General features: G+C 41.2%; 1 protein-coding gene across 1 annotated transcript; it reads right to left on the reverse strand.

Moving 5' to 3' along the window:
• LOC117557103 (voltage-dependent P/Q-type calcium channel subunit alpha-1A-like) lies at positions 1-27,828 on the reverse strand (the record flags this gene model as incomplete). Its single annotated transcript, XM_034232787.1, is given in 11 exon segments — positions 1-100; positions 4,221-4,232; positions 9,456-9,458; positions 10,344-10,450; positions 13,340-13,399; positions 14,797-14,926; positions 16,229-16,364; positions 19,530-19,816; positions 20,271-20,527; positions 21,085-21,381; positions 27,675-27,828. Coding segments are annotated over 11 exon segments (1,543 nt in total), but the record flags the coding sequence as incomplete, so codon positions are not given.

Below are 27,828 nucleotides of genomic sequence, written 5' to 3' on the forward strand. Positions count from 1 at the left end.
CTTTAATTTGGGGAGTCGCTTGATGGTCTTCAGAGGACGCAACACCCTCAGCACACGGAGCGACTTTATCGTACTGATGTCTTTGCCCTTACTGCTCCCCCTAGAGGTCCACCAAGGAACAACAGCAGTGTCAGAATTACAGAGCACAGTGAAAACATGGACGATCATAAAGGGTTCTTACTGCACCCTCTAATGGCATTTTTACATTGAATTGATCTTAAACATAATCTCAATGGTCTATCAGCACATGACAACAATAGTCTTGATTAAAACAAGTACAGTTAATCAGTGAGGACAATTACAGCTCTAACAGAAACCTGAGTGCACGTCAAACATGAAACCAGTGGAGGGAAAAGCGATCAGTTGCCTGGCCGTTTGGTTTCATGGACATTAAGAAGCTTCATCATATTATTATTTACACCAATAGACATTCACTCAGTGCATACCGACAGGCATGTCCCGGCAGAATGCCCAGCCAAACTTCTTTCTTTCTTTTTCAGTGAAAAACGCTGTTCGGTTCTTCGGTAGAAATGGGCGTTTTAGATGAAGCGTAAGTGGCTAGGATTACGTAGGTATAATCCTGATGTTGGACACACTAAATGAACTGATTCAGGTTTGTTTCACATAGCTTCCTTTCACTTAATTCCAGATTTCAGAAAGAATATGTTTCTTCGGGTCAGGACTGCAACCTGAGCCGAAGTACAGTAAAAGGTATGTGAGACTCTTGCGACATGTGATGTTGCTTGCAGAACACAACATCGCATGTCCTAACATAAACAAACACGTTGCACCAATGGCGTCAAACGAGCCATGAGAGCGACCGGAGGAAACGGTTAAGTGCCGAGAGACAAACTCCTTCTGTCGTGTGTTTTAATGCGCTTCTGGACCCCGTAACTGAACTCATGATTTGTACGCCCGTAAACCAATATCAGTGAGGAAAAACTGTGGTGTCAGGGGAGTAAATAGCCGAGTTGATCTTTACTGTAAGTGGATGGGCCATTCTCTAAAAAGCAAAAAAGGCAGGAGGCTTCTGGACACCCGCCAAGTCTGAAGAGAGGTTGTCCATCAAGGCTCGCTATTTAACTATGAACTCAGTTCCCGTGGCAGAAAACGTAAGACAATTCAATTCAAGACTGATTGATTAAGTCTGAGCCTTGGAAGTTCTACGTGTATGCATGTGGAGGTGTGTGTGTGTGTGTGTGTGTGAGACTCAATCGATAATCAATAGGCCTTCCTGCTTTGAAGTTGAGTAAGACTGAGGTCTCTATCAGAACAGCTTGAGAGTATTAGAGTAAAGCCCAGTAAGGCCATAGGTGTTAGGAATTACACACACACACACACACACACACACACACACACACACACACACACACACACACACACACACACACACACACACACACACACACCACACACACACACACACACACACACACACACACACACACACACACACACACACACACACACACACACACACACACTAGGGGTGTAACGGTACACGTACCCGTACCGAAATTATTCGGTACGGGCCCTTCGGTTCGGTACAGGTGTGTACCGAAGTGTACCGAACGAATATAACGTTAACGTAAAAAATTGAGAACGTGAATAACTTTTTGGAAGTAATCTCAGGTGCTGCGTCGCAGCATTCAGAGTAATTTTCTCACATTGGGTTCAACGCGTCATAGAGCGAGCAAGTCATTTCATTGGATGAGAGGCATACTATCAGAGCTGGTCAGAGGGATGCGTTCAAATGTAGTCAGTAATTTGAGGAACTGTCAAAAATTAATGGCGAACGCAGATAAAGTTGAGCTCGAAAATCCTCCAGCATCATTGAAGTCTCCGGTTTGGGAACATTTTGGTTTCGCAGTTACGTACAAGGATGACGGACAAAGACAGGTGGACCGAACCAAAGCTGTTTGTCGGCATTGTTCAACTAAAATTGGTTACGCGGCTGGCAATACATCAAACTTGCACACTCTTGAAAAGGCATCACCCGAACGTGAATATCACCGGTACCAAAAGAAAAAAGACTGAAGTGCAAACCCAACTCCCACTAGCATTTAAGCCTCCACCACTCGCAGAGAGATCAGACCGAGCCAAAGCTATTAGAAACACCAAATATCATTATGTTGCCATGTTAGCAAAGCGCTACCTGGCTGCAGGGGCGGCGGGTGCTGTAGGCTTGGGAAGGCTAAGCCTTCCCAAATATTTGTGTCACTGCATCCTGGTAAAATAAAAATATAATGTATAATGTTTGTGTCTTTGACATTAGCGCTGCTAGCCACCTGTGCCCTGTGCTACGAAGCCAGTTCAACAGACCCTGGATATGTTTGAGTAATCTTAACTAACCCTAACAAACGAGATCTCGCTAAGCGGTCCTACAACGCTAGTTATCAACTCGGTAAATCAAGCCAGGGTTTCTCTCTCCAGCTGAGAACGCGTTCACGTTAAAGGGGCGGGGTTAGCAACATTTGACCAATCACAAACAGAGACAAGTGTACCGACAGCGCAGCGTCATACTTCATTAATGAAAAGTAAACTAATATTAGACAAATATGAACTTTAGACATCCATGACTTAAACATATAATCCAGGATACAAGCCACAGAGTTGCTGCAAGGTGAATACAGAACAACTCGTTAAAAAATAAATAAACTACAGAGTGTTTGAAAGCGTACAACAGTTTTATGATACTGCCCCATCTAAAACACGAGGGGATCTGACTTTAATTACATTTGAGTTGAGTGTTTCGTCAACTTAATGTGTTGCTTAAAATAATACATCTGCATACAGTCTGTGACAATGTAACTAAGTGTTGCACGGCCAGATACGGCTCAGCTGACTCAGATAAGGAAATATTGTGATATCGATGTGAGATCGATGATCTGATTGATGATGTGATATCAGTGTGATATGAATGATAAAGTGCGACACGTCGGCGTCTTCTCTGCATACGGCAGTTTAAACTGTATTTCCTTTATCCTGTAATATGACTTGATAGATTTAAACTCCGCACACTGAGCTCTGATCGGTCAGCAGGCGGTGCTTTCACTGAGTTGATCTCTTTTCTATAGACGCCGGAGGCGGGCAGCGTCAGGTAAAAAAAAAAGTGATTTAGCCTTCCCAAACCTGAGCCTCACGCGCCGCCTATGCCTGGCTGTATCGGCTACCTCTGTCCCTAGCAAGAGGGTTTTCTCCACATCAGGAGACATTGTTAGTGCCAGCAGATCTGCCCTTTCGGCAAGCAATGTGGACAAGTTCATTTTTATTTAAAAAAACATGAAAATACAATGACAAGCAAGTCCTAATGTCAAGCTGGCTGCTTAGGTGCTAGTACAGTAGGCTACAGTTCAAATACAGATTATTTCAGTTCATCGAAATGCTGCCACCTTAATGTTCATTTTATTATATTTGTATTTATTTGAGTGAATATTCACAGTTTAATAATAATTAAAAACCCAAAACTAATAGTTTATGTTTTGTGAGTACTAGTACAGTAAAGTTCAAATACAGATTATTTCAGTTCATCGAAATGCTGCACCTTAATGTTTATTTTATTATATTTTGTATTTATTTGAGTGAATACATTATTCACAGTTTAATAATAATAATACAAATATATATATATATGTTTTGTTTTGTGAAAAAAAATGCTGCTGTACCGAAAACGTACCGAACCGAACCGTGACCAAAAAACCGAGGTACGTACCGAACCGAATGTTTGTGAACCGTTACACCCCTAACACACACACACACACACACACACACACACACACACACACACACACACACACACACACACACACACACACACACACACACACACACACACACACACACACACACACACACACAAGTAAGGGCAGCTGCTCTATCAGTCTCACGGTTAATGTGTTGTATTGTAAGTGTACTGTATTAGCATTCTGACATCCTTAAATAAAACATTTTTGACTAAATTGTGGTGGAGTGTAACTTTAATAATGCGTTTATCATTTGCTAAATTTCCTCTGAACAAACCGGTGGGCATCAAATCAAACCCATAGAGGCGTTTGGATGATTTCCAGTGGCATGTGGTTAAAGTGGTGAAGAATAAAACAAACTACGATATGGCGAGGATGAGTACGAACGACCAGAAGAACAAAGAAAGAAAGAGAGAGAAGCAAATTTGATCCGGTTGGTGGAGAGCATGGGGGGGGGGGGCAGAGGAAGAACTTTACCGGGTGCTGCTCCTGTCGAGTTTCATCGAAGGTGGAGAGTCAGTGACAGCGAGAGACAGAAAGACAGGGACAGAGACAGAAGAAGACGAGGAGGAACGAGAGGGGGGGAAACACATAGAAAGACACACACAGAGACACACATTGATAGAGACAGAGACAGACACAAGACAAGAGAGAGGGGGTTTGGTAGAAAAGGGAAAAATACATCCATATGAGAGACAGACAAAGAAGGAAGGACAGCAAGAGGGCAATACCCCCCACCCGTTAACACCCAACCTGAAAATACACTCAGAAACACACTGATTGCAATATTCAAATCGATATTGAAAAAAGCTGATTATAATTATGATAAAACATTCAGATATTGTAAATTAAGTTGGTTCCTTTCCTGTATCTTGATTTTGTATGCATACATCTATTGTTTAAATGTTTTTAAATCAAATGTATTATTTTCTATTCTTCAGTTCACAGCTTTCACTCTCAAGTAAATTACCTCACATAAAACATTTAACTCAATGATATTGGATAGGCTTGATCATTCCTTCCACTTGCATTACAATACTTAAGGATGACCCTTTAAGTCTACCAGAACTGCATTTACCTTATTTAACTTATCATAACAAATGTATATACTTCTCCAGGAACTTTTTGACATCTTTAATAAGAGCACTTTTGTGAATCAGGACCTCCTGGCTTTTCGTCTGCTCTGCCACCACTTCTATGAATAATTACCTTCACGGTTGGAAGAGGAAACTCGATTGCTGCATCCATTGACACCGATTCTTATCTTATCAGACCATAATGATCAATTAGACCAAGCCTACAGCGTAAATTGCCCTCATTAGATCTGGTATTATCATCTAGTGAGATTTTATCAAAGATCTTTGGCATGCACAAGGGAAGAAAAAAAGCGTTAAGTGACTACAAGTATCCGGTTCCAGGTTCTCTTGACATATCAGAGCAGAAAACACTCAGGACAGCCGTCATGAGCGGAGACTCAAGAAACCAGGATTTGTGTGTATTGTCCCATACACGCACACCGTCAATGGAAAGAAAAGGCATTCCCACAGAGTTCTGCGACTGCATGCAGCTCTCAGACAGTGTTTCATTCAATTATTTTGTGGATGAAGAGTGCCAGAAGCGCGGTAGTTGTGTTTAAAACCCTTAAAAATATGAATCCATTGCACTCTGACCATGCTAAGACTCTCCTCCGCACAATGGTTCTGTGATGGACCTGCTTTGAAACAATGTCATGCGAGACATTTCAAAGGTGTGTGTGTGTGAAGATTTCACCCCTTTTAAGCAAAACTGAACTGTAGCTCAGCCCCGGAGCAGATGGTGGAAGCGAGGAGGCAAAGGAGGAGAGATGGTGGAGAGGAAGGACATGTGGAGAGAAGAGGGGGCAATGATGGGAGAGTATCCTAAAAGGGAACCAGTTAAGAAAGCTAGAAGGAGAGGAGAAAAGGGGGAGAGGAAGGGGACCAGTAAAGGAGGGGAGGAGGCATCCTTATTGTGGCAGGGAGTCATGCTGTGGAGGGTGCAGCAGTGGAGTGATTTTCAACGTTTGCTGTTTGGTGATATTTCACTTTGATTGAACAGTTTCACGTTTTGTTGTGTATTTAAAGAGTTCAGGGTCTGTCCACCATCAATGTGTCTTTCTGGAATCTCGTGGCTAGTGGTTCTTTTAATGCTGGAAGATCTTTTCAATTTCTTATTGATTTTCGGTCATTTGCACTGGGGCAAGTTGCATAGAGTAAGCTTATACTAATCAAGAACTGCTCTCTAATTGTAATGTAGAATAGGTCAATAAAACATGTCTAAAATTAGGTTTGAGGTTAGAGCTTTGCTGCTATGTCAATATAGTGTATATATATTCAGTAAACAACTGTTTATCTATTCCTTTGAACTAACCAATTAAGCAGTTTACTCAGATTATTAGATAACTATTTCAATTGTTAATGACATTTAGCTAACTCGTAGGAAGCTATTTCAACTGTTTACGAGTTGGTTTTAGCTTACTTTTAGCCCTAGGTTATAGCTAACTTTTAGCAAACTATTTCAACTGTTTATCATTAGCTAACTTTAAGCTAACTATATCAGGTGTATTTTTATGCATATCGATTTATTTTAACTGACTTTTTTAGCTAACAATTCAAACTGTTAATCCATTACTTTTGGATAACTTTGTATCCGAAAGTAATGGATAAGTAAGTTAGCTTAAAGTTAGACAACTTTAAGCTAACTATTTGAACTGTTTATCATTAGCTAACTTTAAGCTAACTATATCAGGTGTATTTTTATGCATATCGATTTATTTTAACTGACTTTTTTAGCCAACAATTCAAACTGTTAATCCATTACTTTCGGATAACTTTTTATCCGGAAGTAATGGATAAGTAAGTTAGCTTAAAGTTAGACAACTTTAAGCTAACTATTTGAACTGTTTATCATTAGCTAACTTTAAGCTAACTATATCAGATGTATTTGTATGCATATCGATTTATTTTAACTGACTTTTTTGCTAACAATTCAAACTGTTAATCCATTACTTTCGGATAACTTTGTATCCATTGGTTTTAGAAAACTTTAAGCTAACTTTTTCAACTGTTTATCATTGGCTAACTTTAAGCTAACTATATCAGGTGTATTTTTATGCAACTGGCCCCTGATGTTATACAGCTGATTCAGTCATAGTGAAGGTTCACCTCTCTGGAACTTCAACACAGATGTGAAAAGGTTAACCAAATAAATATATCACCTTGCGATCATCATATCAGCTGCCTCCTGAAAGCTTCACCTTAAAAAAACTTGTATGTGCACCTTCCCCATCCCGCTTGCTGCCTGATTTACTTTTGCTGCCGTTTGTTGCCTTGAATACTGTTCACATTGCATTCAGACCGCGAGCAACAGCATCGTTTTAATTCTAACAGCTTATGTGTTAATTTTTCATAGGACATTAGATAACTGTGCATTATTTTATTAGAAAATGTTGTAGGTGCAGACAGCTTTTCTGAATATCAAGAAAGCTCGTCAAACATTGTAACTGGCTGAGTTTTTTAGTAGCTGACAGTGTGAACATACAGGAACAATGTCATTAAGAACACGACTATAACGTATATTTGTTCATACAAATAATGTGTTTAGACAGATGCAAAGCAAATTCATTAACACCTTTTTATATAGAAGTTTTAGGATCATTATTTTTCAGGGCTACTTGGGATAGCAGTCTGGAAAACACATTGTCTTAAAAAATTCAGAATGATTTCTTTGGCCCTAAAGACAAATGACTGGTGGTGGTGTTGTTGCATCCATAAGCATCAAAATAGCACTGGAGTACATTTTAGCTGTCTCTAGCTAGCATCATATGTTTGTTGTGTTGTTGTGAAAATGAGTTTTTGTCCCTTACTATATATATATATATATATATATATACATGTTTGACGCTTTTTGAAACATGTATACTTGAAGTAGAAACCAATTGGCTAGTTTGAGTGCCGACAACAGCATTGGGACGTCAGAAAGTATTAAGAAGTTCGTTTAAACATTTGTTTTAGGCAGAAATTAAACATTTGAACAAATACTTTTTTCAACATTGTGACCCCTGTTCATGCCACCTAAAGCAAATGTACACCTGTGTGCGTCACTCGTGTTTTTACATTGACTTATTACACATAAAACCACTTCCAATAGTTGCTTTGCATTCAATCTAAAACACCCTTTGACAGTAGCTATTAGCGCTCATACTTAGAGAACATATTTAAGCACATTATTTGTCTGTGACTGCCTCCGAACAACGCTAACATAGTTCTGAGTGATGCTGAGAACTGCATCGTAGGTTGTGTTCAGGTTCATGCAGTCACCAAGGCAGACATGCAGTAGAGCTGAGGAGGATGCACACACCAGCTTTTCTCTCTCTCACATACTCTTCTGTGTCTTTCTCAAAGACAAACATTCAGCCCCTCCAGTTGCATATATCATACATATATTATACATATGTATTAATCTATAAACTGCCTCGGCATAGTAAAAAATCATTCCACCAACCACACACTGCCCTAGCATGCCTCCCTCCTTCCCTCCCAGCCTGACTTCCCCCGGGTCGTGCAGAGGAAAGAGAGTCAAATACCTTTGTCCGGGCACGTTAACATGGTCAAAACGACGGATGTGTGTTTGTGTTTGAGTGTGTGTGGGTAAAAAAAAAAGGGGAAGGGGGACGAGGCGATGAGCCACAGTAGGGTTCTTCACCAGTGGACTGAGAGCCTGGGCACTTAAAGGGTTAAAGGTGTCTGGGGCGCCCTCACCCCCACGGACTGACCGCCGGGGACCTCCAGCTGGGAGGACGGGGGAGGATGAAGAGGCGGGAGGTAGAGGAGGGGTAGGGTTGGGTAGGGGGCAGGATGTTGGCTTTGATGGTTGTTGAAGAGGTGACGTTGAAAGGTGTGTGTGGTGGAGTTTGAAAGGGCATAAGGGTTAATAACGCACTACAGGGGTTATATTCAACAAGGGTGGAGGCTGGGGTTGGAATAATGCCAAGCTAGGGAGGGATGGGTGATACACATTCCCAACATACAGCAACCTGACTCGAGAATGTGCTAGAACTTGTTTTGACAACAAAAAAACCCTCTTTCTTCTATTGTTTATTACATTAAGGTCAATCTAAATCATTTATTGAACAACAAAGACAAAAAGGGGTCCTTCTTAACTCTTCAAATTTAAATTGTCCAGTCCTTAATGGTGCTACCAGAAACAAAGGTTTTAGCATTTATGTATACATCTTACAGTAAATGCCTCGATGTAGATGTAGACCTGTTCTTATCTTAGGTATCCTCTGTTTTTTTTAATATACAGGTAGTTGAAGAACTGGACTAATTTGATTCTGTTTGACCAGCTTTGAGTTGGAGCAAGTAAACAAAACAGCAAGTACAACTTCCCTTTCTGTTTGCAGAGGCAAGAGTTTGAACTACTGGGGTTAGGATTTATACATTCCCCTTTTGTCATGCACTTTGCTGTATGTTAGGAATACAGGACATCTAGCAGGGATGAAGTTGGGAAATCGGATAGACACGCAGAATGTAACGATCGATGGGGTCTTGTGAAACAGAGGGTTGAAAGGTGGACGAGAATGGAGGGACGGGAAAAGCATCAGCAGGAACAAAAGATGTGAAGGACCCTAGTAGGGTTGGTAGGAAAGTGTTTAAGGAGACAAAGTCAAGAAAAGAGGAAGGGGTGACTCACGGCCTGTTAGAGGACATATCAGTGCGGCATGGATTGGCAAATAGGCGACACAAGGGAACAGGAGCAGGGAAGATTGGGAAAAAGGAAATGTTGAGAAGGAAGATGTGGTGCTTTATATTGCATACGGTTAGACAGTAAATGGGAAATGATCTTTGGGATTGAGATGTTTCAGGCAAGGGTTCGGGTTAATGACGGTGTGAAACAGGGTTACTACACTCTAAAAAAGTATGTAATTTCAGTATTTTAGGGTTCCTCGATTGAAACTAAAGAGAAATTCTCCAAAAGGTTAAGATGTTTGTTTGATAATGGTTTCAAAGGAGTACCTCAGGGTACACTGTGAGGTTTTTTTTTTTTTTTTTTAGAGTGTAGGTCAAGGGTGATGATCATCCACAACGTTAGGGAAATAATTTGGTTAGGATCACGGGAAGATTTCCAGATGAAGGTGGCGATGAAACGTAGAGAAAGACCTGCTGATACACATGTGATGATGACCAATGAGAAGATAGACATGGAAATGGAGAAAGGGTACTGCAGGAGGAAGGGACATGAACAGACAATGACCAGACTACAGAAAATAGATTCAAGAAGAAAGAGAGGACCAAGACAGACAAGAAGTTCAAGAGAGGCTGGAGCAGCAAGAGAAAGTGGAAAAGGAGAGTTTAACAGGAACAGTGTAAGAGACAGACAGAAAGAGTAGATAGTAGAAAGAAAAGGACATGATGATTTCTGAAGTACAGCAGGCTGAGATAAGAGTAAGATCAGCATTGCCTGGTGTACCTGATGCACAAGGCTGGGCGACAAGGGTCTTTCTGTGGATGGTGAATATGTGTGTGTTTGTGTGGGTGGTGGAGATGATGAAGAGGAGGGTGGGGGATTGGGGGCACTTACGTGAAGGCGAAGGCCACCAGAGCACCACTAACCACTATAAAGTCCAGAATATTCCATAAGTCGCGGAAGTAGGCGCCCTGGTGGAGAAATAGGCCCAGTACCACCATCTGGAAGACACAGAGCACAGTGAGTAAAATACATACACACATTTACAGAAATACATTTACAGACTCTAGGGTTTGGCGATAGGTTGCACTACAAATACTCGAACTCTTGCCCAGTATATTTGTCTAACATCTAGTCAGAATATGTCTCTCCACCTGATATAAGACATAATAACTTCTGAAGTAACACTGCAGTGAGATATCAGGTCTGGTTTTAGACAATGCATCATCTTGTTGAGTCAAAACAAATCTTATTTTGAGTTGTATCTCAGATGAAACACATTATTTTACATATTTATTAGAAAATCACTAACATCAGAAAACAGAAAACCTTTGAGAGTTTGCGGCTTATATTATAACTAGGGCCGGGACTTTAACGCGTTAATTAAGATTAATTAATTACACAACAATTAACGCGTTAAAAAAATTAACGCATTTTAATCGCACTTATTTTTGCACCGCGGAACGTTTCTCACTGGATGAGTTTCAGGCGTACCGATTATACTGGAGCACCAACTAACGTTCATGACTTCAGACAACAACAAACCACAGTGAACAACAGTGGGAAATGTTGTTTTAAAAAACGGACGGATGGAAGCGTCGATAAGAGCACGGTTGTGTGCAAATTATGTAAAAAGGAATTCGCATATCACCGCAGCACATCAAGCCTCAAGTATCACCTCAATGCAAAACATATAGCAGCTAGCGTGGAAGCTAGCGTGGACGTTAGCCTCTTTTATCGCGTTCACACCAAAAAGAGCTGGTACTAAAATTAGTTCATGAGAACCTTTTTACCCCCACGAAAGTCCCTGCTAGAGAGCAGAGAGCTGCTAGAGAGCAGAGAGCTGCTAGAGAGCAGGGACTTTCGTACGGCTCTCTTGTGAGAAAAGAGCTATATTTCTGATTGGCTGGGCGGATTGCAAACCACGCCCCGTAAAACTCCCAAAAAGTTTTGTGAAGCCGCCATTTTATTATCCTCGCATTAGCATTATTAGCATTAGCCCAGCGCAGAAACACAGAGAGACTAACTTATGGCAACACAAAATAAAACATGGGAGCGGTGGAGATGAGGAGGTGTCGGCGTTCTGGCGATTTACTCGGAAGGCTTCAGTAGAAGCTGCTGGGACTCCCAGCAGCTTCTACTGAAGCCAGTCCCCAACTCCGGGGACTTCCGGCCGGGGTCTTTGGGCGGCAGTATACGCCGTGAAGTGGTTTGCGGCCTGCCAGTAAACCCAAAGAAGAAGAAGTGACGTCAGCGGCTTCATTTGCCTAATCCACCCCCAGGTTCAAAGAGTTCTCATGAACCTTTGTGGGAAAAGTACTGCGGTGTGAATGCGCCTAATGGTATACTAAAATCCATGTGAAAAAAATTGCTTCTCACTGTTCTCAGGTCAAATATTTACATGTGATTAAAAATGCGATTAATTTCGATTAATTAATTACAAAGCCTCTAATTAATTAGATTAATTTTTTTAATCGAGTCCCGGCCCTAATTATAACACAACATTTCCTGATTCTAGTAACATATGGTTCAAAATGAGTTCTCCCAGATAATTACAAGATCTGATTTATTTAAATATCCCTTCTTATTTCAATAAATCTTACCAAGCAAATGTTCACTTGTTCTATTGGCAGATATTTGAACTTATTTCAAGTGAAAACGGCTTCTTTTCATTATTGTTTAACTTGTTTTTGGAGCAGCATTTTCTCCAGTGTGAGTGTTACCCTGGTTGTTTTTGTTTGGGAGCTTTTTGGTATTTTAAGATGCTAATTTATAGGTCTTTTCAGAATAATGAGGCAGGGATGATTTCATTTGTTGCACGGCTTAGTTGAATACTCGTTTCTGATTGGACAATTTGGACATGCCAGAAGTCTGTTATTTTCCGCTAACAGACCGTTTCTAAGGAGAACAGACCGTTGTCGGTGTGTCATTAATGACCGTCTTGCTGCACATTATCCCTTACTTGTTACTCTGTGAATTAAGGTAAACAGGATTTTGTTTCTGTCAAATTTAAGGATTCAAGATGCAAAGAGACACAGGTTTGATTGTCATATGAACAATAGCTACAGCGTAGTTGAACGTCTTGAGTCCCAGACAACCTGAAAACTAAAAAATACCAAAAGTGGGATCAATATAGTTTATCTTATCTAATATAATATAATACTTAAGAAAGGTAGTGCAAGTAATACAATGGTAAAATGCAACTCTAATGATGTGCATGTAAGATAGAGTAAGATAATACTGAATGTAAAGTTAATGTCGTACAGCAAAAATACTGTTCAGTGTAACGATATATAAATGAATATTGAATACTGTTGACATATTTCAGTATATTGCCAAACCCTAATTGATACACAGTAATTTAACACTCAAAGACACACAGCACCAATTTAAAAAATGCACTCAAAGGCACACACACACACACACACACACACACACACACACACACACACACACACACACACACACACACACACACACACACACACACACACACACACACACACACACACACACACCATGTATACATCACTTGACATTACATTGACTTACATGCATTTCCTGGAGACTTATCCTAACCTTAACCATAACCAACACATGCCTAACCCTAACCCTAACCCTTAACCTTTAACCTAACCCTAACCCTAACCAAGTCTTCACCCTAAAATTAATGATTCCCCTCATGGGGAGCTCCATTTTGTCCCCATAAGGGAGGCGAGTCCCCACACGTGACTGTGGAAACAGATGTAGGTCCCCACAAGTATAGTAATGCTAGGACTCACACACACACACACACACACACACACACACACACACACACACACACACACACACACACACACACACACACACACACACACACACACACACACACAGTGATACTTTGTTACCTTGATCAACATTTCGAATGTGAAGACGCCTGTGAAAACGTAGTCAAAGTAACGCAGCACCTGCAGAGCAACACAACACCGTGAGATATAATTATCAGAGTGGAGAGAAACATAGAGAAGGAAGCAGAAAGATGAATCAGAGAGAGAGAGAGAGAGGAAACACAGCAGGAGAGATTAACAAAGAGATAGAAAGAGACAACAACGAGACTCCAACCAGATTCTAATCCTAATCCTGTTTTCAGTTTCTATTTTCAAACACAATATCTATTTGTCATATCCAATTTTCTTTTTTGGTTGTTGGCAAAACTATCGTCAATGAGCACGAGCAGTGATGGCCGAGAAATATGTAAGGAGAACATTTTAAACTGTTGCTTTATTACATTAAAGTTGTTTGATACTTAAGACTTTAAGCGGTCTCAAAACTATGTTCACTTTAAAAACCTGCATGCTCGTGCTAGCCTTTACATTTATTTTACCCTCGTTATTTTCTATACAGCTTTCAATTTCATTTAAATATTTTTGCACATATTTTATAGCCTTTTTCATATTTGTTTATTTTCTGTTAAGGTTTGGGAGCCTCACCCATAAACGGCAGTTTGTTAACCCTTAGATGTATAAGTGGGTCTTTTTTGACCCGGTGAGGTGAAGTATCTTTGTAATTACATTTTTTTATCATTTCATATTCCAGCTATTCCTCAAAAAACATGTTTTGGAAATCATGCCATTCAAATTGTATACATTTTAAGAAATTGTAGTTGTTTTATTACTACCCCAAGCTGCCATAACTGGGTCAAAAGTGACGCGCATGCATTTCTATGGAATTTCATTTCTTTTTCAAAATGTAAAAAAAATGTCTAAAATTATAAATAAATCAAATGTAATATAAAATATTTCTAGTGTGAACCAAAATATAATACTAAATATTATACAACTGATTTTTCTTAACCAAAATGGCATAAAAACACATATTATTCTAATACGGGTCCTTTTTGACCCACTTATGGAAGAGTGTAGTCACTCGTGCATCTAAGGGTTAAATATCATCGAGCATGTAGCTCAAGAACCACTCGGTTGCCATCTGTAATACTTTTTTTCCTTTTTTAAAGTACTGACAATTAAATGACATCTGACAATATATGTTAAAAATGATAACCTGTAAAGTTTGTCATGATATGCAATGTGAAGATGATATGCTGAACGTTATCAAACATGCAGCAATAGTACTTTTGCAAGATTAAAACAAATCAGAACTGTTACTATCATTATTAACCATCAATAAGCCCTTTACATTTTCATTTAATTCTCCTCATGGGCTAATATTACACCTACGTCTGCTTGAGTGAACATTTTAGTGGACATTTGGCTCATCTGTGTATGTGTTGGAGAGGTTTTATTTTTAAAAGGATGTGTTGATACACCTTGGTAGGCGGACAGAAAGACACAGAGCGATGTCTCACATTGTTTCGAGGTGACTCAGGACTGACGGGGTCCTCTGCAGCCAGGGCGATGCTGCTCATGGCGATCACAGAGAGGATGCTGAACTCAAAATACTTCAGAGTCAGGATGTAGTGACAGCACTTCCGAAACCTGGTGCAAACACACAGACATATTCACGAGTTGAGACACACACAACTGAAACATATCCTGGACTTTTGGATTCTGGTGATCTGCTTTACATGGATGCCTCTGACCAGTGCCTAACGAGTTTGGGTACTGTGTACCATCGTGCATTACGTTTTGTTACTGGATGTGGTTATCGTGTGCACCACTGCACTCTGTGTGCTGCTGCTAATTGGCCATCTTTGTTTGCACGCAACTTTCCCATTGGTTGGGTTTTATATATACATCTCTGCTTGGGCTGGTTCCCTCTTCAGGGTACATGCAGGAATCCTGAAGTCAAATGTAAAACCTTTTAAGACCTTTTTTAAGACCCTTTCCGTACATTTTAAGACCTCATCGCCACTTGGAGTTCTAACCGGTTACCTTGGCGACACACTTCACCTCACATTGACTATATACAGTATTGATTGTCCTTCCTCCTTATCTTCCAACCATTTGGACGCAGACTTGCATTTCCCCATAACGATGTTGTTTAACAACCGGCGTAAACGGACCTTCGCGCGCTATCAAGCCGTGAGCGTGCAATGTCCTGTTCAGATGACGTCAAACCCAACGGGATGCCATCAATAAACTACATAGAATCACACAACACACCTACGCCATGATTACATTCAGGCACACTGTAGAATACAACCTCTTTGGACCATTCATATACTTATTGAAAACAAGCTACAAAATGTAATACCTTGGAAAATGCCGTTTAATACTTTTTAATAGCTTTCATTTTCGCTAGATTGATTTATCAGCTTTTAATACTTTTTAACACCCCGCGGACACCCTGCTCTTATATTTGCACATATATGTGTAAAAAAAAATTCTATATGGCCTGCGCTACCAATATTTAATTCAGATGCTGGTTCCTAACGTGAGAACAGAACTGGGTAAAACAGCTTTTAAATATGCTGCCTCTTCTGCTTGGAATAATATACAGAAGGAGCTGAAACTGTCCGATTCGATCACTACGGGGGAGTTTAAGTCCATCTTAAAGAACAGAGAACAAGAAACCATTGGTCGATGTGAGTGATCGTATATCCCTTAATTGAAGTCGTTTGAAATTGTGCCCGTTTTTAATGATGTATAATGGTTTCTTTTATTTGCATATTGACTGTTTTTTTGCCATTTAATTTGTGATTTACGACCGCTGTATTCGTCTGCATGTATTGTCTGTGTTGTATCTGTTGTAACCTTGTTCATGCTGCCCTTCCTGGTCAGGTCCCTCTTGAACCTTTTACCTGGTTAAATAAAGGATATATAAATAAATGTTCATACGGGTTGGTGGTGGACATTATGAAGCAGGAGCTGAAGGGAGGCATGGGTTTGGGTCCGTCTTCTTTGCCCCCCTCGTCATCCTCCTCCTCCTTCTTCTCCTCGCTCTTCTTCTGGTCGGTGTTGGCGTTCTTGTTCACTGAGCAAAACAAAGAGAGAAAAAATAAAGGAATGGACGGACAAAGAGACAGAAAGAGGTCAGCTTCACCAGAGCAAGACGGTAAACACGGTAAACACAGCATTGTTTCCAGAACAGAGCTGAATGAGACTGGATTCACACCAGTGTTAGCCAGTAGATCAATGGTTTTAAAAGTGGCACACCACCAGTTTTACCTGACAAAGTTCATTTACTTTTGATGGAGAGTACTACTCATTGTACAAAAACAGTTGGAGCATATATGTCAAGTGAGAGAATGAGTCAAGTATTCATTACACATTATGTACATGTGGATATTTCAAGGATTAACCAAAGACGCTTTTTTTGTTTTGTAATAGAAATTCGACATTCAACCACACATTAATACACTGATGGTAGAGGCTACCGATGGGCTTATGAGGATCTAGAGGCTCAAACGCTCAAACTATGATGAGCAATTTGGGGTTCAGCATCTCGCCATAAGGAAAGTTGACATGTGAACTAGACAAGTTGACGTCTTGACTCCAGAGCAACAGTGGCTGTTTCACATGACTTGAAACTAATCATGTCTTATAGTGCGTTTCCACTACAGCGCGGAGCCCCGTTTAAGAGGGCTGTGACGTCAGCGGCCCGCTTTTGGTTGCGTTTCCACTTGGCCTAGTACCGGCTAGCGGCTCATAATTCACAGTTTTTCTGGCCCCATAAAATCGGGGTTCTAGGGCCAGGAACAACCAGGCTGTGACGTCACTCTCGACTGCTGATTGGTCAGAGAGAACGTGTTGACGCGTCGCATATAAATATATATATATATATAGCAAAGCTTGCAGCATTTTTATAAACAGCATTTTTGTTAACAGAGGATCAACAAAAATGGCAAAGAAAAGCACACCGTGGTCCGCCGAGGAAGTTACGACGTTCCTACACTTTATTGCAGATGACAAGATCCAGCGGGAGCTCGACGGGACAACTCGCAATATGAAAGTATTTCAGGAGGTCTCTACACTGATGTGCGGAAGCGGTTACTCGAGGACTGTCTTGCAGTGTAGGGAAAAACTGAAAAAGATGAAGAGTGAGTATCGCGTAGTGAAGGACAACAACAAGCCGATCGCTCCGCCTTCACTACGTTACTATAGATACTACCCCAGTTCCTAAACTGTAATGGAGACGCGCCATAAAGTGAGCCAGTCCTAACGAGCGAGCCAGTCCTAACGAAGTGAGCCAGTCCTAACGAAGTGAGCCAGTCCTAACGAGTGAGCCAGTCCTAACGAGCGAGCCAGTCCTAACGAAGTGAGCCAGTCCTAACGAAGTGAGCCAGTCCTAACGAGTGAGCCAGTCCTAACGAGCGAGCCAGTCCTAACGAAGTGAGCCAGTCCTAACGAAGTGAGCCAGTCCTAACGAAGTGAGCCAGTCCTAACGAGCGAGCCAGTCCTAACGAGCGAGCCAGTCCTAACGAAGTGAGCCAGTCCTAACGAAGTGAGCCAGTCCTAACGAAGTGAGCCAGTCCTAACGAGCGAGCCAGTCCTAACGAGCGAGCCAGTCCTAACGAGCGAGCCAGTCCTAACGAGCGAGCCAGTCCTAACGAAGTGAGCCAGTCCTAACGGGCGAGCCAGTCCTAACGAAGTGAGCCAGTCCTAACGAAGCGAGCCAGTCCTAACGAGCGAGCCAGTCCTAACGAAGTGAGCCAGTCCTAACGAAGTGAGCCAGTCCTAACGAGCGAGCCAGTCCTAACGAGCGAGCCAGTCCTAACGAAGTGAACCAGTCCTAACGAAGTGAGCCAGTCCTAACGAAGTGAGCCAGTCCTAACGAAGCGAGCCAGTCCTAACGAGCGAGCCAGTCCTAACGAAGTGAGCCAGTCCTAACGAAGTGAGCCAGTCCTAACGAAGTGAGCCAGTCCTAACGAGCGAGCCAGTCCTAACGAAGTGAGCCAGTCCTAACGAAGTGAGCCAGTCCTAACGAAGTGAGCCAGTCCTAACGAAGTGAGCCAGTCCTAACGAGCGAGCCAGTCCTAACGAAGTGAGCCAGTCCTAACGAAGTGAGCCAGTCCTAACGAAGTGAGCCAGTCCTAACGAGCGAGCCAGTCCTAACGAGCGAGCCAGTCCTAACGAAGTGAGCCAGTCCTAACGAAGTGAGCCAGTCCTAACGAGCGAGGCCGTGTAGTGGAAACGCGCCATAAGTCTCTACTGCTTTGAATGTGATCATATGTCTATTGAAATGACCCCTAACTTAAAAGAAAGGGTGATTCCAAATGGCTTAAGTATTTGTTGACTAATCTTTTCAGTTACTATAGAGACCTTTAATCAGCTGTATTGAGTCACACATTTGTAGTTACAATACCTTATTCATTGAGTTTAAAACATGCTCTACTTCGGTATTGCCCATCCCAATGTGTTCCAGTTTCCCTATTCATATTTTAAGTAAATTATTTGATCAGTTATTGTTGGTTTTCATCAAAAGAGCATATTTAAATAATCCAGAACAAATCTAGACCAGACTCAGGGATAGTTTTATCCCACAGGCCATAAGACTGCTAAACACCTGAGCTCTGTTAATATCATGCTATATTTGAATAATATATTGAAGGGCCATTTGACCTGGCATTTGTACTACAGCGTCTCCAGCACTTTCGAATGGCAATGGCCGTGGCTGTCTCCTCCTGATAGGTGGAGAGTTGCCCATATAGGCTCCTCGTTTCTGACGTCAGATATTTCAAATCTGGATCAGATCCGTTGCAGCCCCGTTTTTAGAGATTTGGGTATGGAGGAAAAGAGAGAGGGTTGTGTTTTCTGACACAAAGTGCCCCGATAAACAGTCCTGTTTGTTTTTAACCGCAATAAACCGTATTTAATTTTGTCTTAATTTACATTATTTAATTTCATATTCTGTTCTCGTACATATCGTATATTCTATTGACATGTATATAGACTTTTTGCACTACTTTCTGTATTGTATTTTACTATATATGTTGCATTGTTGGAGGAGCTCAAGTAAGAAGAATGTCATTGCCATTTCTACCCTGTAGCTTATGTGCATATGACAATAAAACCTTTGAATTTTTTTAATTTGAATCTAGTAGTTATTTGTATATGGCCAATACCGTACTTTCTTAACGTCAAGGGATTTTTGAAGCACCTTTGATAGTCTACCCTGGTTTACAGCGCAGATGCTCACCTTGCAGGATGGCGTTGGTGGAGGGGTAAGGGTACACAGGAGGCATGTCTATCTTGGTGTACTCTGGTTTGGCCATGCTGGTGAGGATCAGGCTGTCCATGCTGTGCAGCAGCGTGTGGGTGTCGGCGTCACGGCAGTTCAGCAGGTTGTTGACGTGGTCAGGGTGATCCGGTGGAAGGTCGTACGGATGCTCCTGGGCACTGGCCAACTTGCTGTTGTTGCGGAAGTTGTCCAGGTCCTCGTTGTACTGCTGAATGGGTCGAGTGGTGGAGAGACTGTGGTGCTCCCTGATTAAGTAGAAGGGTAAAAAGGAAAACGGATGAAGAAGAAATAGGAATAAAGGGGGCAGAGGAGCAGTACAAGGTCACACTTGAACAATGAGTTCCCATATGGTCCTCTCTTAATAGTCAAAATGCTTAGCGTCGATTCTGGACACTTCTTAACGTCATAAATCTACATTTGAGCTTAATAAGGCAAGTTACGGATCCAATTGTGGTTGCACAAGTGAACATTATACAGCACTATACCAACAAATGTTTTACATGTGTTTCCTTTTAAATATATATTAAGCATACTGGTGTCAAAAACAAAAAAATATTTATAGGTATATATATTTTTATATATATTTGTACTTTTGTATTCGGGATTGTGGGAAACGGTATTTCGATCTCTCTGTCTGTACACACAAACTGAAAGATTGACAATAAAGTTGACTGACTTTTTAAATAAACCTTCACTCACTTTCTGTTGTGATGGTTGCTGTGGCGATGCCTTCTCGTTTTCCTTCCCTCCCCTTCCTCGCCTTTCTCCCCCTCTCCCTCCGTCCCTTTAGATCTGTGTCTCCGGCCCTCTTCCCCCTTGCGGTGCCGGGACCTCCTGTGTTCGTGGTTCCCCTCGACTCCCTCGCTGTGGTGGGGGGACACACTTTGGGCCTCTCTGTTTCGGTGCCTATGTCCTCGATGGCTCCTGTGTCCGTGCCTTTCCTCCCCAGGTTGAACCTGGAAGGAAGAAAATCAATATATATGTGGCGTAACTTTAAATTAATACACTGTTTTAATCTGAAACCGGAAGTTTAGTGTGTCGACAATGTCGTCAACTTCCGGACGTTGTTTGTAGCCGTTAGCATGTAGCCGTTAGCATGTAGCTAACAGTATGTTTTGTACAGGAATATAAGGAGAAATTACACGCGGTGTTGCACACTAAACACACTGTCTTTAACCCTCACTTATTGACGCTGTAATGCTATTATTAGGGAATGTTTAAATGACCAATAAACATTAGAAGATTGTAAAACTAACAAGAGGAAATGACGACAGGCAGGACGTGCCTTGGACCCGCCCCCGTTGACGCTAAGCCAATGGGAGAAGACTTCAGATGATATATATGTGACACAAGCAGGAAGTCGGTCTCTTTTCTCATCCCATGCCGGTGGACGGAGGAGTACAGCTGTGACCTTTTGCAAATTCATTGTATAATTGTTTTATTAAACGCTGTTAACTTGTAAATAAGCTTCCTGGACTCTTTTCAGCTAATCCTGACTCAATACCCTACAAACCTCAACGTTTCCCAGAGACGTGCAGCTGAATCCATGCTCCATTCGGGTCTTCGCCGGCTGGGTCGTCTCCACCTTCTCCGACCCGTTGACTTTCGGATGGTGGTGGTGGTGGTGCCGGTTATTATGGGTGACTCGGTGGAATTGATCCATGTCCTGGCGTTGGTACTCCTGGTCCAGAGGTAGTTCGCCCGGTTGGGTTTTGTTGGTGTTGTTGTTGCGGTTGTCCTGCGGGTTGACCACCAGCGGACGGTCCAGGTGGGTCTTCATGTCCCCGCGGGCTTTCCGTGGGATTGCAACCTGGGTGGGGGTTAAAAAAGCAGCAGGTGGGTGAGAAGGTGCTCTAAAGAATCAAGATTACATGTTGGGAAAATACTGAATGTCCTCTTCCAATGTGAGAGTCACATGATAACAAAGGTATCCCAACTGTAGCTGTGTACATGACAGGATGTGTGATTACCTAGAAGAGCATCAGGACTGTTTGAGGCAGATGATAGCTATGTGATTAACATGATGATTCAGCCTCTATGGAGAGAGACATCAAGCATGCTCATTTCTGACGTGGAGCTAATCTGAAGTAAACATTGAATTCTGCTTTGAACCAGTATTCCTCCATCTTGTGACTGTGTGGGTATTTTGAGAGAAAGTCAGAATTTTGAGAAAAAGTCCAGATTTTGAGATTTTGAGAAAAAAAAGTGATAATTTAGAGAAAAAGTGATAATTTAGAGATTTTTAGAAAAAAGTTATAATTTAGAGAAAAAGTGATAATTTTGAGATTTTGAGAAAAAGTGATAATTTTGAGGAAAAGTGATAATTTAGAGATTTTTAGGAAAAAGTCAGAATTTAGAGAAAAAGTGATAATTTAGAGATTTTTAGGAAAAAGTGATAATTTAGAGAAAAAGTGATAATTTAGAGATTTTTAGAAAAAAGTTATAATTTAGAGAAAAAGTGATAATTTAGAGATTTTTTAGAAAAAAGTTATAATTTAGAGAAAAAGTGATAATTTAGAGATTTTGAGAAAAAGTGATAATTTTGAGGAAAAGTGATAATTTAGAGATTTTTAGGAAAAAGTCAGAATTTAGAGAAAAAGTGATAATATTTTTTTAAGAAGTGATAATGTTTTTTAAAAAAGTGATAATTTTGAGAAAAAGTCCACATTTAGAAAAAAAAAAGTCAGAATTTTGAGATTTTGAAAAAAAAAAGTGATAATTTAGAGAAAAACTGATAATTTAGAGATTTTGAGAAAAAGTGATAATTTTGAGAAAAAGTCAGAATTTTGAGAAAAAGTCAGAATTTGGAGATTTGGAGAAAAAAAAGTCAGAATTTTGAGAAAAAGTTAGAATTTAGAGATTTTTAGGAAAAAGTCAGAATTTAGAGAAAAATTGATAATTTAGAGATTTTGAGAAAAAGTGATAATTTTGAGATTTTCAGAAAAAGTCAGAATTGTGACATTTTCAGAAAAAAGCCAGCATTTTCAGAAAAAACTCTACCAGTATTCCTCCATCTTGTGACTGTGTAACTCCCTCTCTTGGATATCAGCATGTGAAGGACACTGTTCAGGAGCTAGTTGATGCTCTGTATGTGATGACTACTTCCATTCTGGAGAGGATCACAGATACATGGATCCTGAGATTGAAGCTCAAGCCGCTGACGAGTGATTTTTTTCTAACATTATCCTACTACTGAGCCCACTGGCCTCTACGCTACCATGCACATACACTGGAACTGAAGGCCATTCAATGTGTGATTCTTTTAAGTAACATTTAATAAATAATACAAACAAGATTTCTATACATTTATGCTTTTGACTCTTCACACAAATGTATTTCCACTGACCTTCTTTATTAAGGTGGCAGCATATACTGTATTTCAGAGACTGATCTCAACTCATCTGAGCATATTATTACATCTTTTAATTGTCTATGTATGGCAATTGCAAGATTTATATATGCTTGTTTATAAGATGCATTCATTCTCAATTTCCTATATATCCGTTTTTTTTTTTTAAAGATAAGACATAGTTCCTTTTAGCTCATGCAGGAGGAGATTATAATCTTTAAAGTTTAAGTATAAGCAGTTTGTCAAAGGTGGAACCGATGGAACACCCAAAGCAAAGATGGACTATAATGTGTAGATGTAACTTTTGTTGTGCTAACTAGAATGATCTGCAACAATGAAGGAGACTCATTCCTCATTGACTTGCATGCATATTTGTATCTGTACAGCTGCGTTGTACATAACAGATTAATACAAAATGTGTATAAGGTTGGGATAGCAGTTTGATTCAGTATGGCAGAAAGGACAGACCGACTTTGACCTTAATTCATTAATACGTCAGTTTACCCGAAATAAACCCAGAATTTGCTGCATTTTTACAACCCCCCCCCGCCCCCCCCCCCCCCCCCCCCCCCCCCCCCCCTGCTGTTCCCTCCCTTGAGCCTCAGATATACACAGTCCACCATTTTTGGCTCCACATGAACAATTTAAAATCTAAATTGTCACGAATCTTTTCAGGATCAGCTGTGAACATCATACCGGGCCGTTTCCTTCGACTCCTCATCTCCCTTTCTGATTTATTTTATGAAGTGCGCTACACTTCCCCTCGCTCCAGTTTTAAGGCTTTCTTTGGGTACAGCTCTGGATTTCTCTGCATGCCCCACTTTAATAATGCATCGCTCCCAAGCACGCAGCTCTAAGCCGTCCCATATAGCAGCAGCGAGCGCAGTAATAACAGTCTTTCGCAGGTTTAAAGGGACATTACACCATGGAGTAAAACATCTGTGAAGTGCAGCATGACCCAGAATACACAGTGGTAGAGAAGCGGGTCAGAGCCTAGTGTTAGTCTAGTGCTTCTGATGCAGATCAATAGAAAATGTTATGTATTTAGAGTAAGCAAGGCAGGGATAATCTGCCCTTACAAGATGGAGCTTTTGATAACAATTTCCATGAAGGCCGGATCTAAAGGGTATTATGGGTATCATTTAAAGCAGGGGTCGGGAACCTTTTTCCTCTCAAGGGCCATTTCGAATTTTTCAACATCCTCCGAGGGTCGTACAAATTATTGACCTCTGCTTAAAAAAAATAAAATCACAGCCCATTCATTTGCCTTTCTTTCATGCTGTGCAAAGAAAAAGCAACCTCTGAATCCAGATATCTCACCATGACTCGCGCATTCATGCACGTGCACGGTTGTGGCATGACCACCACAACAGAAAGATATGGACACAAGATGTGTGCAAATGTATTTAGTTTCCTATCCATGTGGACATGATTTAAGTGTGTGGGGGGGGGGGGGCATAACCTCCTCTAGGGGGGTAAAGTAAAGCATCAATCTGGTGCACTTTGAGAGCAACATGAAGAGATCTATGGATACATCTCTCAACACCCATATGAAACAGAACTGGAAGCAGATTTATTTTTCTTTATGGATATTTTACAAATCACTCCCCTTTCAAACTGTATTCCTGTTTATTAATAACAACTTTTTTTGACTGTCATATAGTATTTTATACCTGTTTACTTTATTCTCTTATTTTTTTTATAACTATAATGATCATATAAAGATGTGCCTTTACCTCACTGGTAGTAGAAAAAGCTTCTTATATTCGTTAGCATAGCTAGCTAACCAGATGCTAATAACAACAAAGTTATTGACTGTATGATCAGTGTGACAGATGAACAGATCGCCACTGGGCTTTCAACTAAAGACACAGCCACGCAAAAACTGCGGCATGTGTACGGCTCCTTATCTGAAGTGTCGGAGCCGTGTTCTGGTGCTCTCCGTCAGAACTGCACCCCTGTCACGGAGCGTCCACACAGCAGCGTGCGTTGACGCTTGGAGGTGGGCGTGTCTGAAGCTTGGGGATTTTATGCGAGCAACGCGACCAACAACCAATCACATGAATCTCCCGCCCCCGACATACAAAGCAATAGCAATGTTAAAACGAAGTAAACTGGATATAAAATCCCCAAACAGGCGAAAACCTACCAGTTTCACCCACTGTCTCTGCCACCTCCCTCCATGCCTCGCTCCTCTAGTTTGTATCCCGGTAGATGAACAGAGACTGATCATACAGCACCGGGTGATTCACTACCGCTATAATGAATTTTCCCTTTTTTTGAATATGAGGAAATGACCTGCGTAGTCTCTCCCAGCATACACGCGGTTTGATTGGCTAGCGCTTGTACTGGCAGATTTGCATAAACGGGATTTCATTGGCTGACGCCTCCGTCGAGGCGTCAAAAGTTGAACATTGCTCAACTTTTGACGCCAGCTACGCCAGCAACGCTCCACGTCGCTTCCCAAAATGCAGTTCGGCTAAAAGTGACGTCACCCCATTCAAAGTGAATGGGCAGAAGCGTTGGAAGCTTCAACGCACGCCGCTGTGTGGACGGGCCGTCAGACGAGACATATGCCACATGAAGACACGTTAGGCTCGTGTTGTGTTCAAGGACCCTGACCGTGGCCAGGAAAAACAGGCACTCTCTTGTTTATTTTTTTTGCGGTCTAGATTTCTTTAATTTTTTTCTTTTTTGCGTGTGTTTATAAATTACCTCGAGGGCCGTGCCAAATGGTCTCGCGGGCCGTATACGGCCCGGGGGCCGGAGGTTCCCCACCCCTGATTTAAAGTAACACAATGCTTCATGACAACACTTAATAAGCAACAATGAAATGTTAAGATGAAGCATGCTGTGGCTACATTTTTACTTTGGTATGTTTTTAAAAATATCTTTTTATTTTATTCTAACATGATGCAAATGTCGCAAAACCTAATCCCCCCCTCCTTGGGATTAATAAAGCATTTTGATTTACTGATTGATCATCAGTAAATGCATCAATATTGACTTATCGTTGTACATATAATGATACTGAATGGACTACTAAAGTATACTGTGTGATCTTTTTGTTACATTTTGAATATCATTCCATTAATAACTTGTCAAAAACATACATTAGACACCTATAATTCATTATACGCATCAATAATGTTGATTGACCGTTGATATAGTGCATCGGAAAGCCTTCTGTGTTTTTTGTATGCATGGTATAGTATGATCATTACAAATGCATTTTAATTCCTGAATGATTGTCTTCATACTGTATACTGCAGGGTAGCTTGTGGATTTACTCCAGGTGGAACTAAAGTCTGATTTAAGACTTGGTTATATTTCACATCATTCATCCAGATCTGTGAAGTAACTAAAGGTATTAAATACATGTAGTACACCATGTACCTCACAGTAATACAATGAAAATACTCCAGTAAAGTCTTCTAAATTGTACTTAAAGGTCTCCTATTATACTGTTTTTCATCAATATATCACAGGTCTCAGATATATCCAGAGCCTGTCTCTGATTGGCTGAAACACCAAACGGATCATTGCAGCATTACCCATAATCCCCTCTGTTTCAGCCCTGTTTCCAAAGAGCTGATTCTCTGTCTGTTACTTTAGATGAAAATAAGGAGCCCCTCCCCACGCCCCTCTGAGAGACATTTGGTTAGAAAGAACTCAATGGAGCTCTAGGAGGAGATTCAGGTGATAAGGGGGGGGGGGGGGTTACCTTGGTTGCTGATTGGCTAATGGTTACACAAGACAACACATCGTGATGACATCATAAAGTGGCCAAAATCTGATCAGCTCATTTTCAGACAGGTTTTTTTTTTTATAGAAATGGATCAAAAAGAGAGAGAATCTTTGTTCCTGACACTTTCAGAGTCTCTTTCCACAGAGGGGACACATGTTGATGTAGAAGAGACATGAAGAAGAGGGGACACATGTTGATGTAGAAGAGACATGGAGAAGAGGGGACACATGTTGATGTAGAAGAGACATGAAGAAGAGGGGACACATGTTGATGTAGAAGAGACATGAAGAAGAGGGGACACATGTTGATGAAGAAGAGACATGGAGAAGAGGGGACACATGTTGATGTAGAAGAGACATGAAGAAGAGGGGACACATGTTGATGTAGAAGAGACATGAAGAAGAGGGGACACATGTTGATGTAGAAGAGACATGAAGAAGAGGGACACATGTTGATGTAGAAGAGACAGGAAGAAGAGGGGACACGTGTTGATGTAGAAGAGACATGAAGAAGAGGGGACACATGTTGATGTAGAAGAAACATGGAGAAGAGGGGACACATGTTGATGTAGAAGAGACATGAAGAAGAGGGGACAGATGTTGATGTAGAAGAGACATGGAGAAGAGGGGACACATGTTGATGTAGAAGAGACATGGAGAAGAGGGGACACATGTTGATGTAGAAGAGACATGAAGAAGAGGGGACACATGTTGATGTAGAGGAGACATGAAGAAGAGGGGACACATGTTGATGTAGAAGAGACATGAAGAAGAGGGGACACATGTTGATGTAGAAGAGACATGAAGAAGAGGGGACACATGTTGATGTAGAAGAGACATGAAGAAGTGGATAGTGCACAATAGGTGACCTTTAAGTAGAGTACTTGAGTACATCTACTTAGTTTCTTCCCACCTCTGCTCTTGGTGAACAACTTCCAGGTCGATGTTCTCCTCTAATTGTTGTTCCCTTGTTGTGATGTAATGGGTTTAATAAAAAGTGTCCTCACCCCTTCTCCTTCGTCTCCCACCTTCCAGTCCTCCTGCTCCAGCTCGTTGTAGAGCGCCTCTCGACTGGTCATCAGGTTCTGCCGCCGGATCTCACTCGTCCGCTGCTCCCACACCGACTTGCCGCCCTTAATGTTGTTCTTCTGCTGCTCCTTA

This window comes from Gymnodraco acuticeps, unplaced genomic scaffold, assembly GCF_902827175.1.
Source record: "Gymnodraco acuticeps unplaced genomic scaffold, fGymAcu1.1, whole genome shotgun sequence".
Lineage (NCBI taxonomy): Eukaryota > Metazoa > Chordata > Actinopteri > Perciformes > Bathydraconidae > Gymnodraco > Gymnodraco acuticeps.